At 36.2% G+C, this 14,814-nt stretch overlaps 1 protein-coding gene and 1 pseudogene across 9 annotated transcripts in view; both read left to right on the top strand.

The window, feature by feature from the left end:
* SLCO6A1 (solute carrier organic anion transporter family member 6A1) overlaps positions 1-14,447 on the top strand; it is a 109,738-nt gene extending 95,291 nt beyond the window's left edge. For 3 of the 9 annotated variants that reach the window (XM_081503624.1, XM_081503618.1, XM_081503627.1), the window contains 4 exons: positions 4,833-4,897; positions 7,186-7,323; positions 11,657-11,803; positions 13,377-14,447. In XM_081503624.1, the coding sequence (XP_081359750.1) occupies positions 4,833-4,897; positions 7,186-7,323; positions 11,657-11,803; positions 13,377-13,603 (577 nt within the window). In that variant the 3' untranslated portion in view covers positions 13,604-14,447. Of the gene's footprint in view, positions 1-729; positions 794-4,832; positions 4,898-7,185; positions 7,324-11,656; positions 11,804-13,376 lie in introns of all 9 variants that reach the window. The other 6 variants (XM_081503626.1, XM_081503621.1, XM_081503625.1 and 3 more) reach the window with 4 other exon arrangements.
* On the top strand, positions 9,074-10,474 carry LOC145511078 (elongation factor 1-alpha 1 pseudogene; annotated as a pseudogene).
* Positions 14,448-14,814: the final 367 nt, after the last annotated feature.

Here is a 14,814-nt window from a genome sequence, read left to right as displayed (position 1 = left end):
AATATGCTATCTAGTTTGGTCATAACCTTCCTTCCAAGGAGCAAGCGTCTTTTAATTTCATGGCTGCAGTCACCATCTGCAGTGATTATTGAGCCCAGAAAAATAAAGTCAGCCACTGTTTTCCCATCTATCTGCCATGAAGTGATGGGACCGGATGCCATGATCTTAGTTTTCTGAATGTTGAGCTTTAAGTCAGCTTTTTCATTCTCCACTTTCACTTTCATCAAGAGGCTCTTTTGTCTTCACTTTCTGCCATAAGGGTGGTGTCATCTGCATATCTGAGGTTATTGATATTTCTCCCAGCAATCTTTATTCTAGCTTGTGCTTTCTCCAGCCCAGCTTTCTCATGATGTACTCTGCATATAAGTTAAATAAGCAGGGTGACAATATACAGCCTAAATTTAAAATATCTGTCAGGTATCTAGTATCTGAATATTCTATAGAATTATTAAATTTCAGTTTTTCTCTTGACTCTGTCTCTTAAAACACCTGTACTTATTTTTAATCATATGTGAGATTTTGTGTACCAAAAATAATAGAGACTCTGAATGTTAATAACTCCAAAAATATTTTACAATAGCTTTATTAAGAAAAGTAGATAGGAACAGTTTCCGGTAAACCAAGCAAAAACTTAGCTGATTTGATGATAGGTTTAAGTTTTTAAAGTAGTAGTATCAGTTGCTCAGTCATGTATGACTCTTTGTGACCCCATGGACTATAGCCCACCAGGTTGCTCTGTCTATGGGATTCTCCAGGCAAGAATACTGGAGTGTGGTGCCATTCCCTTCTCCATGTAAGTTTTTTAAAGACCTTATCAATTTTAAGACTGATACTAGGGTATAGTCTTTCAGGAGGATTTAACTGAAAGAAAGGTATGTTAAATATAGGATCCTTCACTTTTGTGACATTGGAACTCCAGTACTTATCTACCCAGCCACAATAGACTTTTAAGAGCAATATTACCAGTTCTCTTTTACATTGTATTAGAAATAATAGCCAGTACATTTAGCTAAGTGTTTAGTAAGGTAACAGAATATAAAAAAATAACAGATACATTGAACTACATACACACACACACACACACACACACACACATGAATTCAGTTTAAAAATTTAACATTTATTAACTGAAAAATGAAAATAAATTAAGGTCTATAGTCTGGTTAACAGCAATGAGCCAATGTCAGTTTCCTAGTTTTAATATTATAATTATAGTTATATAAGATTTCACCATTTACTGATGCTGGGTGAGGGTACACAGGATGCTTTGTAGTATTAATACTTTTACAACCACCTGTGAGTTTCAAAATAAATAATAATTTCAAAATAAAGCGAAACACACTTGAATGTCACAAAAACTGACTTGAACAATTTGGAAGGGTATATCTCCTATTATTGAATAGGAAGACCTACCACCACCAATATATCAGTTCTCCTTAAGTTAATGTGTAATTTTAATGTGATAATGAAAATACCAATAGAATTATTGAAGTGTAAAACCTGATTTTAAAGTTTTTTTGGAAAAATTATAAGCAAGAGTAGTTTGGGAATCTGAAACAAAGAGGCATGAATAACAGAGGCTTATCCTCATAAGCTAAAATGCACCATAAAGCCTCAACACTGAAGCAGTATAGTATTGATTTATGAATAGAATGACATTAAGTTTAGAAATAGATCTCAACCCATGTAGGAATTTAATACAACAAAAATAAAATTCTAATTAAGTGCATCACGGGAGTAAATGAGAGCAGGGGTATAAACAAGCATGTCTCTCCAGTATGTGCTCTTTTTATAGCTTTCCAAGGCATATAATTATAATACAAATTCAACAAAATTTATTTTTTAAAAATACAATAATAGAGTCAAATACCTAAATTGTGAAGTCATTATCAAGTGATAATTCATGTCATGGAAGTGATGTAGGATGAAATACTTTGCAGGAGGCCAGTGCTCTTTCAGAAGATCACTAGAAAAGCTGAGTTAAATATATTAAAGGCCCAAGGTGGCAGAGGACTAGAGGGATTAAAATTCCAGAGAGAGCAGGGCTTTTAGAGATGTAACAGGGATCTAAAATTGACCCTGATGTTCTTGCCAGCTCTTGATGAGGGGTAGTATTTGCCTGGTGGCTCAGCGGTAAAGAATCTGCCTGCCAATGCAGGAGACGCAGGTCCGATCTCTAGGTCAGGAAGATCCCCTGGAGAAGGAAATGGCAACCCACTCCAGTATTCTCACCTGGGAAATCCTGTGGAAAGAGGAGCCTGGTGGGCTATAGCCCAAGGGGTTGCAAAAGGGTCGGACACAACTTGGCGACAAAACAACGACAAAGAAGGACAGCGTTCCTTTTCCTCTGGACAGACTGACCGACCTGAAGCTGGGAGGCTGACGTCCAAACAGAGAAGCATGATTTATCAGTTCTCTCTCCATCAAGGTGCTCTTGGAGAAAAAGTAGTTCTTCTTGTCTTTCCCTTCCATTCCTCATTATTTTAACATGTCTAGGTATTCTCACCTGTGATAGGTACCATGGATTGAAGCTAGAAGGTGGATGAGCACTTGCAGGGAAAAGGGTGAACTCAAAGAGAAATAGAAGTGACCAGGTCCCTGCTTCTCTGATGGACTTTGGAGGGTTGTAAGCGCCCCCACCCCCCTCAAAAAAAGCAGTTTCACTTATAAGTGTTTAATTATAACATTCAAATATACTGCAAAGAAAATGTAGGAGAATGCCAAGAGAAAATTACGGAACAATCTTAATTAGTCTGGGGATTCAGAGAGGGTATGCTTAAAGAAATCACATTTTAACTAAGTTCTACAAGGTGGGGGATGAGAATTTCACCCAGTGGGAACAATATATGCAGAGACTCTGACCCTGAGTACAAGAAACTGCTTTATACGAGTGTTGTGTGATAGAATGTAAACAAAGAGGATGACAAAGGCAAAAGTTGTGAGGCGGCGTGCAATGAGACTGATGAGCCATTGAAGGATCCTAGTGGAGCAATGAAATAATCAAAATTTTACCTTAAAAAAAAATCACTGTAGCTATATGTAGAGAGTGGACTGAAGGGATTAAAAATGATTTGGGGGAGATAAGGAAATTGTTTTATTTTCTTCAGGCAAAATAATACATGCTTGGAATAGGTCAGTGGAATTAGAGATTAAGAAAATCAGAGAAAGTTATCCAAAAAAGTTATTTTTAAAGATCATAGTATTTTATTATTGATTGTGATGATTGAGGGAAAGGATGCTGTTTCAAGCATGCCTCATTCTAGATTTTGGGCTTGAAAGCTGTGTGGATGATGATTCTACTTCTTGGGATAGGGGGCACCAGGGGGATGCAACTTTTGTGCAAGATAGGAATTGAAGTCTAGAACTTAAGAAATATATGGACTGAAAATATAAATTTAGAAGTCATCAGAGATATTGGAAACTGCCTGCTCCATTTTGGAAGATTACTAATAAATGTTTTGTTTATTCCATGAAATTCTTAAACCATCTTATCACAACCTTACCCCTTAGACAAAATACCAAAAACATTCACTTTACTTCCTTTATATGTCTTTAATGAACCTGCTCATAATAACAGTTGAACTATTTTTATTTAAAAACATTGTTATCCTTTAAGAATTGGTAAATTTGTTTTCATTTTCCTAGTAGTAAACATTTGAGAGAAAAGTATGTATTTTTACCAGGTTGATACAGGTGGAGTTATCTCACTTTTTACAAAAAAGTCATAAAATGCTGTACAAATGCTGCATTTTAATACACTGAGTCATTTCTAGGTGACAATATTGGTCATATTTGTTTATTATTCAAGTTCCAGAGCAAGGAAATAAAGGATAAGCATAGGATTTGTTTAAAATATCCATTTAAAAATGGAGCTTTGATTTTTTTACTTTCGAAAATGTTCAAAGGTTGATTATTTTTATTTTATTTTAGTTTATTTTTCAAACTACTACTATATGACATTATGCATTATGATTTCTTTTTAAAACAAATACTTTGTTTGACCCATACAAAGTACAGAGATCTTCATTCTTTATATAGTTTTTTAGAAAGTTATTTTTTCATTTATTTCAACTTTTGAATAGTGAGGCTAAAATTTAGATTTCCAACAGAAAAGAGATGGCACTCTCCAATTAGAACAAGTAAGGTTGAATAAAGTAGTTATTGAAAATGTGGGTAGGGTATAAGGAATCCCAAAGTATAGCGCTTTGGGTCTCACCACCCCACACCCAAGGGGAACCAGGGTAGGAAGAGGAGAGACCTGTAGAGGGGACAGCTTTGCCTAGGGGCCCAGTCAAGGTGGGAAACCCTTCAGGGAGGAAGCCTGGGGCGGAAGACCTTGACGTCCCTCTCCTTTCTCATTCTGGAGCACAGCGCTGGCAGAACCCAATCGGTAGCCAGAGGCGAGAGAACCTCCTGATGTAGTCCCTTCAAGTCAGCTTCCCAAGGCAGAGAGCAAGGGAGAGAAAGGTAGAGAATGAATCTCATGGGGACAAAAGGAAGACATCTGAGACAACTGCCCCAGAGAGTGAAAAATGACAAGTAGAAAAGGTAGTGCTACATTTTTTCCAGCAAAGACTGGGGCAGAGAGTTTGGGCCATAATGCTTCCTCCTTGAGAAGTGCAAGAAGTTTTAAAGTTGGCTGGCAAAGGGCAGAATATGGGGAAATGGGAAGAGCTGTAATTAATTCAACCAGATTGAATTCTGTCAACTGGCTAAAGATTCTTCGTCTAATGGAAGCACAGGGAAAAAAAAAACTACCCCTGAACCTAGCAAGCATTCTCTAAAGCTAATAATAATGCTGTTTTGATGAAATCATTGCTATTTGCTTGCAGGATTGTGTCTGACAAACAGCGTCCTCTGGCCATGGGTATGACCTTTGTGATTTTGCGAATATGCGGTATGGATTTTTGGCATTCTATTTTTAAATTGAATTGAATTGTTTCTCTTTTTATTTATACGTGTCAACATGTATATATAGAATTTCAAACAAATAATAATGATAAACTGACAAAACCAAGTGAATAGGGGAGATGCTTTACAGAATTTAGGAGACCGTATAAAAAGATAATACTTGATATAAATCTATCTTGTCATATAAAATGTGTATTAATTTTTTACTCAACTAGAAGAAAATCTTTTTGATCAGAAACATATTCTTCAAGCTCATACAAATGATTTGGTAAGCTAAAACAAAGCACATATAAGCACAGAAACTATATTTTACATTCTTGCGTGTTTGAGAAGTCCTTAACCTAGATTAGTGCTTTAAATTTTTTTCATTACCAAAGATACTGTATCTGATGTTTTAAAAGATTTACATACAAAGAACAAATTGATTTTTCTGATGGTGATGCACTCTACTTCAGGCCTAGCTTTCAAGTCCACATTAAGACTATATCAGGAGCTCTGATTCAAGAAGTTGATTTAAAATATTGGTGGGGTAAGGAAACAAGATTAGACTGGGTTGAAGACAAAGACAGTGATTAGAATCAAGAATGTAGAAAACTTTAAGTGTGGCTCTAATGGGGAACCCGAGAAATTATTAGATCAGTATTCAGGGTTCAAAATAGCTATTTTAATTGAGAAAAATTGGATCATATTTTAATGGTGGACAATGATCCAGTGATTAAAGATAGGAGCATAGCAAAGAGCAAGTGTACAGTTTCCTAGCTCAGAAATGAAGCCAGTGAGGCTGGTGCATTTTTGAATGAGAGAGGGTGGGGCAAGGTGGTGATCTTTTAGATATAACTGTCTCTAGCTGTCAGAAAATTTAAGCAGATGATAGATGTTACCTGATTTACATTTAAAAGATAACTTTGCTGCTGGAGAGAAGTATTTATAAAAGATAAATGTGTTTGCTGAAGTCTTAGTCTGAATTATATTAAATAGGATTCTGGGGGTTGTAATGAAAAAGAGAAATCAACTTATCCAAGATTTACTTAGAGTTAGTGTTACAAAGATTTATCATGGATTGGAAAAAAACATGGTGGAAAATAGGAAAAAAAATGAGTTAATAGGGCCTCATTTCACTTCGAGCAGTTGTAGACAAAGTACCAGTACTCCCTGGGATTGGGAAATCTGGTGATGGGTAAGTTTCTTTGACTGGCGTCAAAAAAGTCAGGACGCATGAGAACTCACAATTTCTTAAGCAAAAAGGTCAGTCATTAGATATGTTAGTTCTGAGAACCTAGATATGTTAGTTCTGAGAACCTAGCTCTAATGTCTTTGGAGTGGTATTTATTTATTTACTTACTCATTCATTTTTTTAAAGACTTCATTCACTTTTATCTGAAAGTGATACTGTTGCTGAGAAGATGTTTTCTCTGAGTATACAGAGATTTCCCTCAGGCAGCACACAACTATGCCTCTAGGTTTGGGGTCTTCTGAAGCTAGGGCTGCTACAAACATACCGAAGCATTTACTTTTTCAGTCATTTCTCTCAATATCTTGATACATAAGAGATAACACACGGCATTTCAAAACTAATTTTTCAGTCATTGAAGATTTCAGAATTTTAAATCTTTGGAGATATATTGGGTTCACAAAATCAGTATTTAGAATGTCTGTTTTTAATACTTCCTCCTAAACTTTTAATTCAGAAATTAACAAAAGTGTTGAGATGTCAACTAGATCAGGGGTCCTCAGCCCTTAGGCCATGGACCAGTACTGTTTGGTGGCCTGTTAGGAACTGGGCCACACAGCAGGAGATAAGCGGCATGTGAGCAAGCGAAGTTTCTTTTGTATTTGCGGTCACACCCCATTGCTCGTGTGACCACCTGAGCTCTGCCTCCTGTGAGATCAGTGGTGGTGTAATAAATGTAATGTGCTTGAGTCATACCCCCATCCCCTGCCACCATCTGTGGAAGGGCCGTCTTCCCCGAAACTGGTCCCTGCTGCCAAAAAGGTTGCGGACCACTGAACTGAATAAGAGCATGCACACCATCCTAAGAAGAAAATCTGCTTTTTTATTTTTAAATATCTACAAGAATAAGGATTTTCAAGAACACACAATTATGTTTCCAGTTTTTAACAATCCTATTAATAAATAAATTCTTGGATAATTTTAAATGATATGTTTAGAATGATGATGACTAAGTATGTAAGTTTAAGTTTGGGATAGAAATCATTCTGATTCCAGCCTACAGTGCTTTCATGGAGAATTTATCATCATTGCATTTTTGACAGGGACTCTACCTGGACCAGTGATTTTTAAAATAGTAAAAGAAACTTCTTGCATCTTTTGGGATACTGGGCGCTGTGGAAGCACTGAAAATTGTTGGATCTATAACAAGACAAAAATGGCCTACCTATCAGTAGGAGTATGTAAGTGATATCTATTGAAGAATGTCAAGAAGTAAAATTGTTTTTTAAAACTTATGGCTGTTTGGAGTAAGATATAGTCATAATAGACTAAGAACATGTGGATACTTTGATTATTAAAGAAGCCTTATGTTATTATATACAAAATATTTTAGAAACTAAATTACTATGGAATTTATGTAAGTATTTGAAATGCTGCATTACATATAAAGTTGTTTTCTATTAATCTAATGCGGTTGAACATACAGTCCCTCCGTAGGACAGTGCAGATGTAGAACACCGCCATTGTCACAGACACCGCTATTCTGGGGCAAAACTTATTCAGGAGGATCCAGGAACCCTGGGAGCCCACATTAAACTTTGTGTACTTTTGGAATCCTAAAATTCTCTTTGTACAGTCGAGAACCTGCTATAGAGGAAGACTGTGGCATTCATCAGATCCTCAAAAGTTTTATCACTCAAAAAAGTTAGGAAAAATGTATTTTATCAGTTTGTCTGTTCTTTTTGGTAGCAAGGAAATTCATCAAGCAACTTCGTCAAGTTTGAAGTTTTTGGTAAAATTTGTATAGAAAATATAAAGAAAGAGCACATATTATAAATGTATAGCTGAACACATTTTTATAAAGTGAGCATATGTATCATTAGCACTCAAATTAAGAAACACAGTGTATTAGAATTAATACATGAATTTAGTAAAGTTGCTTAGTATACAATCAATACGGATAAATCATGTGCACAACCAAATACAGAAATAATCTAAAAAATACAGTAACATTAAAAAATCAATACCCAGAAAAAATTTGTTGCAAATTGTATAAAACCTCTACATGGACAAACAAAATTTATTTGAGGGAAATCAAAACCTAAATAAATGAAAAAAATGTATCACGATTACAGATAGGAAGATTTAAAAATGCCACCTCTCCTAAATGAATTTATAGCCTTGGTGTGATCATAGAATCCCAGAAGGAATTTTTTTAATTGACAAGGGAGTTGAAATTCATCTGGGAAGCCAGAGCGCTAAGATTTATCCAAAGAATCTTAAAGAAGAAACAAAATTGAAAGGTATATGCTACCAGATAGCAAAACCTACTATCAACTTGTAATAATCAATACAAAAGGGTATCAGTGTGAGTGTCAGCACATTAACCAATAGAACAGAATGGAGAATCCAGAAATAAACCCACACTTGCACACTCATCTGATAACGACAAAGGAGACATGGGGGGTGGTAGGTGGTCTTTTAGATAAAGGGTAATAGGTTATTTTATATCTCCATGTCTGAAAAAATGTATCTTGATCCCTACCTTACATTATATCCAAAAATCAGTTCTAGATTGCACTGAAGATCTAAGTGTGAGAGATTAACAGTAGAATATATTCACAACCTTGAAGTAGGAAAAGACTGCATAAAGAAGGATACAAAAAGCACAAGCTATAAAATTAATGAATTAAAATTAATAAAATTTGATCATCCAAAGAAACAACTGAGAGACAGAAAAGACAACCACGATGTTAGAAGACAGTGGAAAAAGTAAAAAGGTGAAAAAGAGCTAATGTCCAAGATATTTTTAAAAATCTCCCACAGAACAACAATAATTAAAGAATATTTAACTTAATAGAAAAGTGAACAAAACACTAGAAAGAACTCTTTAGAAAGGTGGATAATCAAAGAGTCACAAAACACTTTTTTGCAACAGGTTTGCCGCCAGGACACAGGTGTCCTGAACACCACCGCTAAACCTAAGCAAAAATGGGAATGGAAAAGACCCACGTCAACATTGCTGTCATTGGGCGTGTCGATTCAGGGAGGTCTACCACGGCTGGCCATCTGGTCTACAAATGTGGCGGGATCGACAAGAGAACGATGGAAAAGTCTGAGAAGGAGGCTGCCGAGATGGAAGGGCTCCTTCAAGTACGCCAGGGCCTTGGACAAACTGAAAGGTGATGATGAGCGTGGTATCACCATCGCTGTCTCCCTGTGGAAGTCTGAGACCAGCAAGTACTGCGTTACCATCACTGATGCCCCGGACACAGAGACTTCACCAAAAAGGTGATGACAGACCCCTCCCAGGCTGACTGCGTGGTCCTAACTGTTGCTGCTGGTGAACTCGAAGCCAGTATCTCCAAGAGCAGGCAGACCCGTGAGCGTGCCCTCCTGGCTTGCACTCTGGGTGTGAAACAACTCATTGTTGGAGTTAATAAAATGGATTCCATGGAGCCACCCTGCAGCCAGAAGAGACACGGAAACTGTTAAGGAAGTCAGCGCCTATGTTAAGAAAATTGGCTGCAGCCCCGACAACAGTAGCTTTTGTGCCAATTTCTGGCTGGAATGGTGACAACATGCTGGAGCCAAGTGCTACAGGCCATCATGGTTCAAGGGATGGAAAGTCACCCATAAGGATGGCAATGCCCGTGGAACCACCCTGCTTGAAGCTCTGGATTACTTCCTGCCACCAACTCGCCCAACAGACAGACCCTTGCGTTCGCCCCTCCAGGATGTCTATAACGTTGGTGGTATTGGTACTGTCCCTGTGGGTCGCGTGGAGACGGGTGTTCTCAAACCTGGCATGGTGGTCACCTTTGCTCCAGTCAGTGTAACAACTGAAGTGAAGTCTGCAGAAATGCACCATGAAGCACTGAGTGCAGCCCTTCCTGGGGACAGTGTGGGCTTCTGTGTCAAGAACGTGTCTGTCCAAGATGTTCGTCGTGGCAGTGTGGCTGGTGACAGCAGAAATGACCCACCGATGGAAGCTGCTGGCTTCACAGCTCAGCTGATTATTTTGAACCATCCAGGCCAGATCGGTGCTGGATATGCACCTGTGCTGAATTGTCATGGAGCTCACGTTGCTTGCAAGTTTGCTGAGTTGAAGGAGAAGATTGATCGTTGTTCTGGAAAAAGCAGGAAGATGGCCCTAAATCCTTGAAATCCCGCGATGCTGCTGTCGTTGATGTGGTTCCTGGCAAGCCCACGTGTGTCGAGAGCTTCTCTGACTCTCCTCCCCTGGGCCGTTTTGCTGTGTGTGACATGAGACAGACGGTTACTGTGGGTGTCATCAAAGCAGTGGGCAAGAAGGCAGCTGGAGCTGGTGAGGTCACCAAGTCTGCCCAGAAAGCTCAGAAGGCTAAATGAATATTATCCCCAATACCTGCCACCCCAAGTCTTAATCAGTGGTGGAAGACTGGTCTCAGAACTGTTTGTCTCAATGGGCCATTTAAGTTTAATAGTAAAAGACTGGTTAATGATAACAATGCATCGTAAAACCATCAGAAGGAAAGGAGAATGTTTTGTGGACCATATGTTTTGTGTGTGGCAGTTTGTTATTCTTAAAATCAGTACTTTTTAATGAAAACAACTTGACCAGAAATCTGTCACAGAATTTGAGACCCATTAAAAAAAAGCTTAATGAGAAACCTGTGTCTTCTTTGGGTCAACACTGTAACTCCCTGTAGTACTACTTTGCTAAGAGTTGCTCATAACCTGTTTCTCGTGAAACAATCTTTCTATTCATGTATTTGTATTTCTAGGGTGGTGCTTCAGGTTTGTTAAGCTTGTGTTGAGAACTCATCTGTTTTAAGAACATCTTAAAAAGCATTGGTGCAACACTTTCTAGGTTAGGACAGATGAGTAAAGAGTAACCATGTTTGTTTTATATGTAAGCTAGTTTGTAAGGTCAGATTCTATAGTATAAAAGCTCCTGTTGCATATAAAATTTTGTATGGTTACATAAATAATGAGTAAATCTATGTCATTTAGTTTCCCAGTTATCAGGCTGTGCATTCGCATTGATATTGTTGCTGTAAAATATTTTTACTCTAACAGGGCTATTTGCATCCAAATTTCAAGTACTTTGATATAATGCCTGTACTTCTCTGAAACTTAAAAAATGAAAATGAATTTAAAAACTTAAACATAGTCAATTAGTTTTTCTAAAATGTTTCTGTTGGCATTTAGAAAATTATATGTATTTCAAAAAGAGTAAAGCTGCACAAAGTGACTTTAAAAGGTTCTAGTTTCCACTGATAATTAGTTTTGAAAGTAGAAATGTATTTTTATGTTTTAGAATTAATACATTCTGTGAAATAGTAATACACTTTGAGTTTTTCTTGGGCTATACATTTAAGAAATCTAAAAGGTTTTACAAACATTTAAAAAATTTTTCCTTTAAGTAACTTGATAGAAGTTTATGACATTAATTACATTCTACCATTGGAAAATTGGTAACTTTAGAGATGAAATATGTTCACCTTTTCTTTGGTAAATATCTTCCTTTACATAAACATTTTTCTCTAAATAAATTGATGCATCTGATGACTATTTTTTTTTCAAATTCAGGTTTTACTTGCAAAGTAGCTACTATTTTCTTCAATGCTGTTGCATTGGGCCTATATAGAAATTTACCGCAGGAAAACAGTGACGTCTTGCCTACAGTTGTGAAGCATCTAAGAGTTAAAGAAAATGAAAGAGCAGGATCAACATTATGTAAGAATTACACATTTGTCAATCTATCAATGGGATATTATTGGGTATTAATAAAATTTAAAATAATTTTATATAACTACATGTTTAATAAATTCATGTGATCTTATAAGCTTTATTATTTTGAGTATAAAATAATAATATAGTCTGTATTTTGCACTTTTAAAAGATACCACACGTATTTAATACTTTCAATAGAAAGGTCATACTTTGAAAGAAAAAGATGAAGTGGAAGTAGAAAATTCACAGAAGTTAATTGTGACTGCAGTGATGTCTTATATATTCGTTACTGGTCTTTGGTTATGTAGGATTGGGCTTCCCTGGTGGCTCAAATGGTAAGGAATCTGCCTGCAATGAGGGAATTGTTGTTCAGTCTCTAAATCATGTCTGACTCTTTGGACCCCGTGGACTGCAGCACTCCAGGCTTCCCTGTCCTTCACCATCTCCCGGAGTTTGCTCAAACTCATGTCCATTGAGTTGGTGATGCCATCCAACCATCTCGTCCTCTGTCATCCCCTTCTCCTCCTGCCCTCAATCTTTCCCATAAATGAGACCCCAGTTCAATCCCTGGGTTGGGAAGATCCCTTTGAGAAGGAAATGGCAACCCACTCCAATAACCTTGGCTAGAGAATTCCATGGACAGAGGAGCCTGGAAGGTTACACTCCATGGGATCACAAAGAGTCAGACACAACTGAGCGACTAACACTTTCACTTTTTTATGTAGAATTATTTAGTTTTCATGTAGTTTATTCTTGCTACTTTTCATTTGGTCTGTGCATATTTATAAATAATTTTAAAAATAAGACTAGATGTGCCAATCCATTTCATATAATAAATATTTACATGAAAGTCATATTTGCTCTCCAAAAGGAGACATTTCAAACTATTTAAAAATTAACATTTTTCCTTTATTTGATAATGAAAAGGTTTTCTCAGAAAATTTATCCAAACAGTCAATTGGCCAGTTTGCAGTACATATTTTCATGCTTCTTTAATATTAGTAGACATGAAATTCAATATGATCATATACTTCTCTGTTTTATTTAAAATATTGACTTGAATTTTATTGGTAAAGACTACTGATACCTCAGTTGATATCCATTTTTGTGTTTTTATATTTAATTTTATGATTAATCATAATCATTTCACTTAAAGAAATGTTCAAATTTGAATGCAGAAAATGTGCCAACCATTTGTGGAGTTTTCTTAAACATAAATGTGTTTCAAAAGAAAAATGTTGATATAATTATTTCATACATGGTTTGATACCTATTCAAATTTATAGCAATTTTCCAACTATTAAAAAATGAAATTGTTATGAAACAAAAACTTCTCTACAGTGTTTCTTTTGTTCTCTTGGGAGAATGAACAACTGACAAAATTTCTCCTTTGTTATTCATATTAGTTAGTGACCCTGTGTGTAAGGGCAGACATGGCCCTATTCATGGTCTTGGCTGGCAGAAGGAAATGTGAAGCTGGGAGTGTTCATATCTTACTATACGTTTTTCTACCTAACTTTAACATGCATTTATGAAACTCTATAAATTTGCCTTTATGTGAAACTTTACTTGACAGTTCTCTGTTTGAACCAGCAGGATGGTAGAATATCTGAGGATCAGAATGTGAAAACAGGAGTTTTTCCTTTAAAGATTGTACAAGATCTGTTGCTGTGCTACATTCAGAAAAGGAAAATCACATGTGATGTTTGCAAAAGTAGTAGAAACGTAATCTGTGGTGATTTGTATTTTCATAATAAAGTACATTCTTATAAAGCATTTCTCTTATGTTTTTTATGTATGTAGGATTTTAAACACCAAGGTACAGTATAGGTTTTCCTAGAATTACAGGTTAATAATTGTAGGGTATTTATATTCTTTCTTAATATTCTATTGTCTAAAAATATTATTTAAAAATTTATGCAACGAGGAAATAAGATTAAATAATAATATTCTGATCCATTTTGAAGGAACTTGTAGTATGTTTCTGTATTTATGTGTAAATATCTACATATGTATTTTTTGGATAGGTATAGTAAAAGTATAGTAAAGCTTATAACAATTTGAAGAGTAATATTAAGACTTCAATTTGCAAATAATTTTCTGCTACGATAGAACATGTGTTTCTATGCCGCAAACTAGTTCACAGAGGATTGATAGAGAAAATATAACCCAAAAGTCACTGGTTAACACCAGTTTAGCAGCTTTTGAAACAATCAGTGGAAGCTTCTCAATGTTAATGAGAAAACCTTAGTCTCAAGAAAAAAGGCCAGCTAAAAATCCTATTGAAATACCTCTCTTTGTAATCAGTTTTGAGTATTTTAATGCTATCAAGGATCAGTACACTTTCTAGAGTGTTAATGTATCCAGTGAAGCTGCAACTGCAAGATAAAGAAGCTGCAAAGACATTTGTAAATATCAGATTTTAAATTTAAATTTTTGATGAAACTATTTTCTATTGACAATTGGTGCCCTCAAGGAACTACTTCTCAAAGGAGAGAGGTGAGCCCCAGCCTTAAAATTTAAAGAATTGATTGACTGTGATGCTGGGTGAAAATGCAAAAGGGGGGTTCAAAAATAAATAAATAAAAACCAACCAAACAAACAAAAACAACAACAAAAACAAATAAAATAAATAAAAAAATTAAAAAAAAAATGCTACAGAGGTTTAGCTAAGATAAAATTCATTAAGATTGTGATTATTTTTGTTAGAACTGTGGTTACAAAGTTGCATAGGTTTTTGAATGGTTCACCTGTACAGTATTGTTTCCATCAGCCTAATTATTTTGGGACATTTTTAAGCAAAGCGTACATAGTATTGGGCTTCCCTAGTGACTCAGTGGTAAAGGAGCCACCTGCCAATACAGGAGATGCAAGAGACAAGGGTTCTATCCCTGCAGAAGGGAATGGCAACCCACTCCAGTATTCTTGCCTGGGAAATCCCATGGACAGAGGAGCCTGGCGGGCTACAGTCCATGGGATCAAAAGAGTTGGACATAGCTTAGTGACTAAACAGA

This window comes from Giraffa tippelskirchi, chromosome 6 (genome assembly GCF_054371585.1).
Source record: "Giraffa tippelskirchi isolate mGirTip1 chromosome 6, T2T-mGirTip1v1.2.pri, whole genome shotgun sequence".
Lineage (NCBI taxonomy): Eukaryota > Metazoa > Chordata > Mammalia > Artiodactyla > Giraffidae > Giraffa > Giraffa tippelskirchi.
The sequence above is the reverse complement of the archived record's forward strand: the minus strand, read 5'-3'. Positions and strand labels throughout refer to the sequence as shown.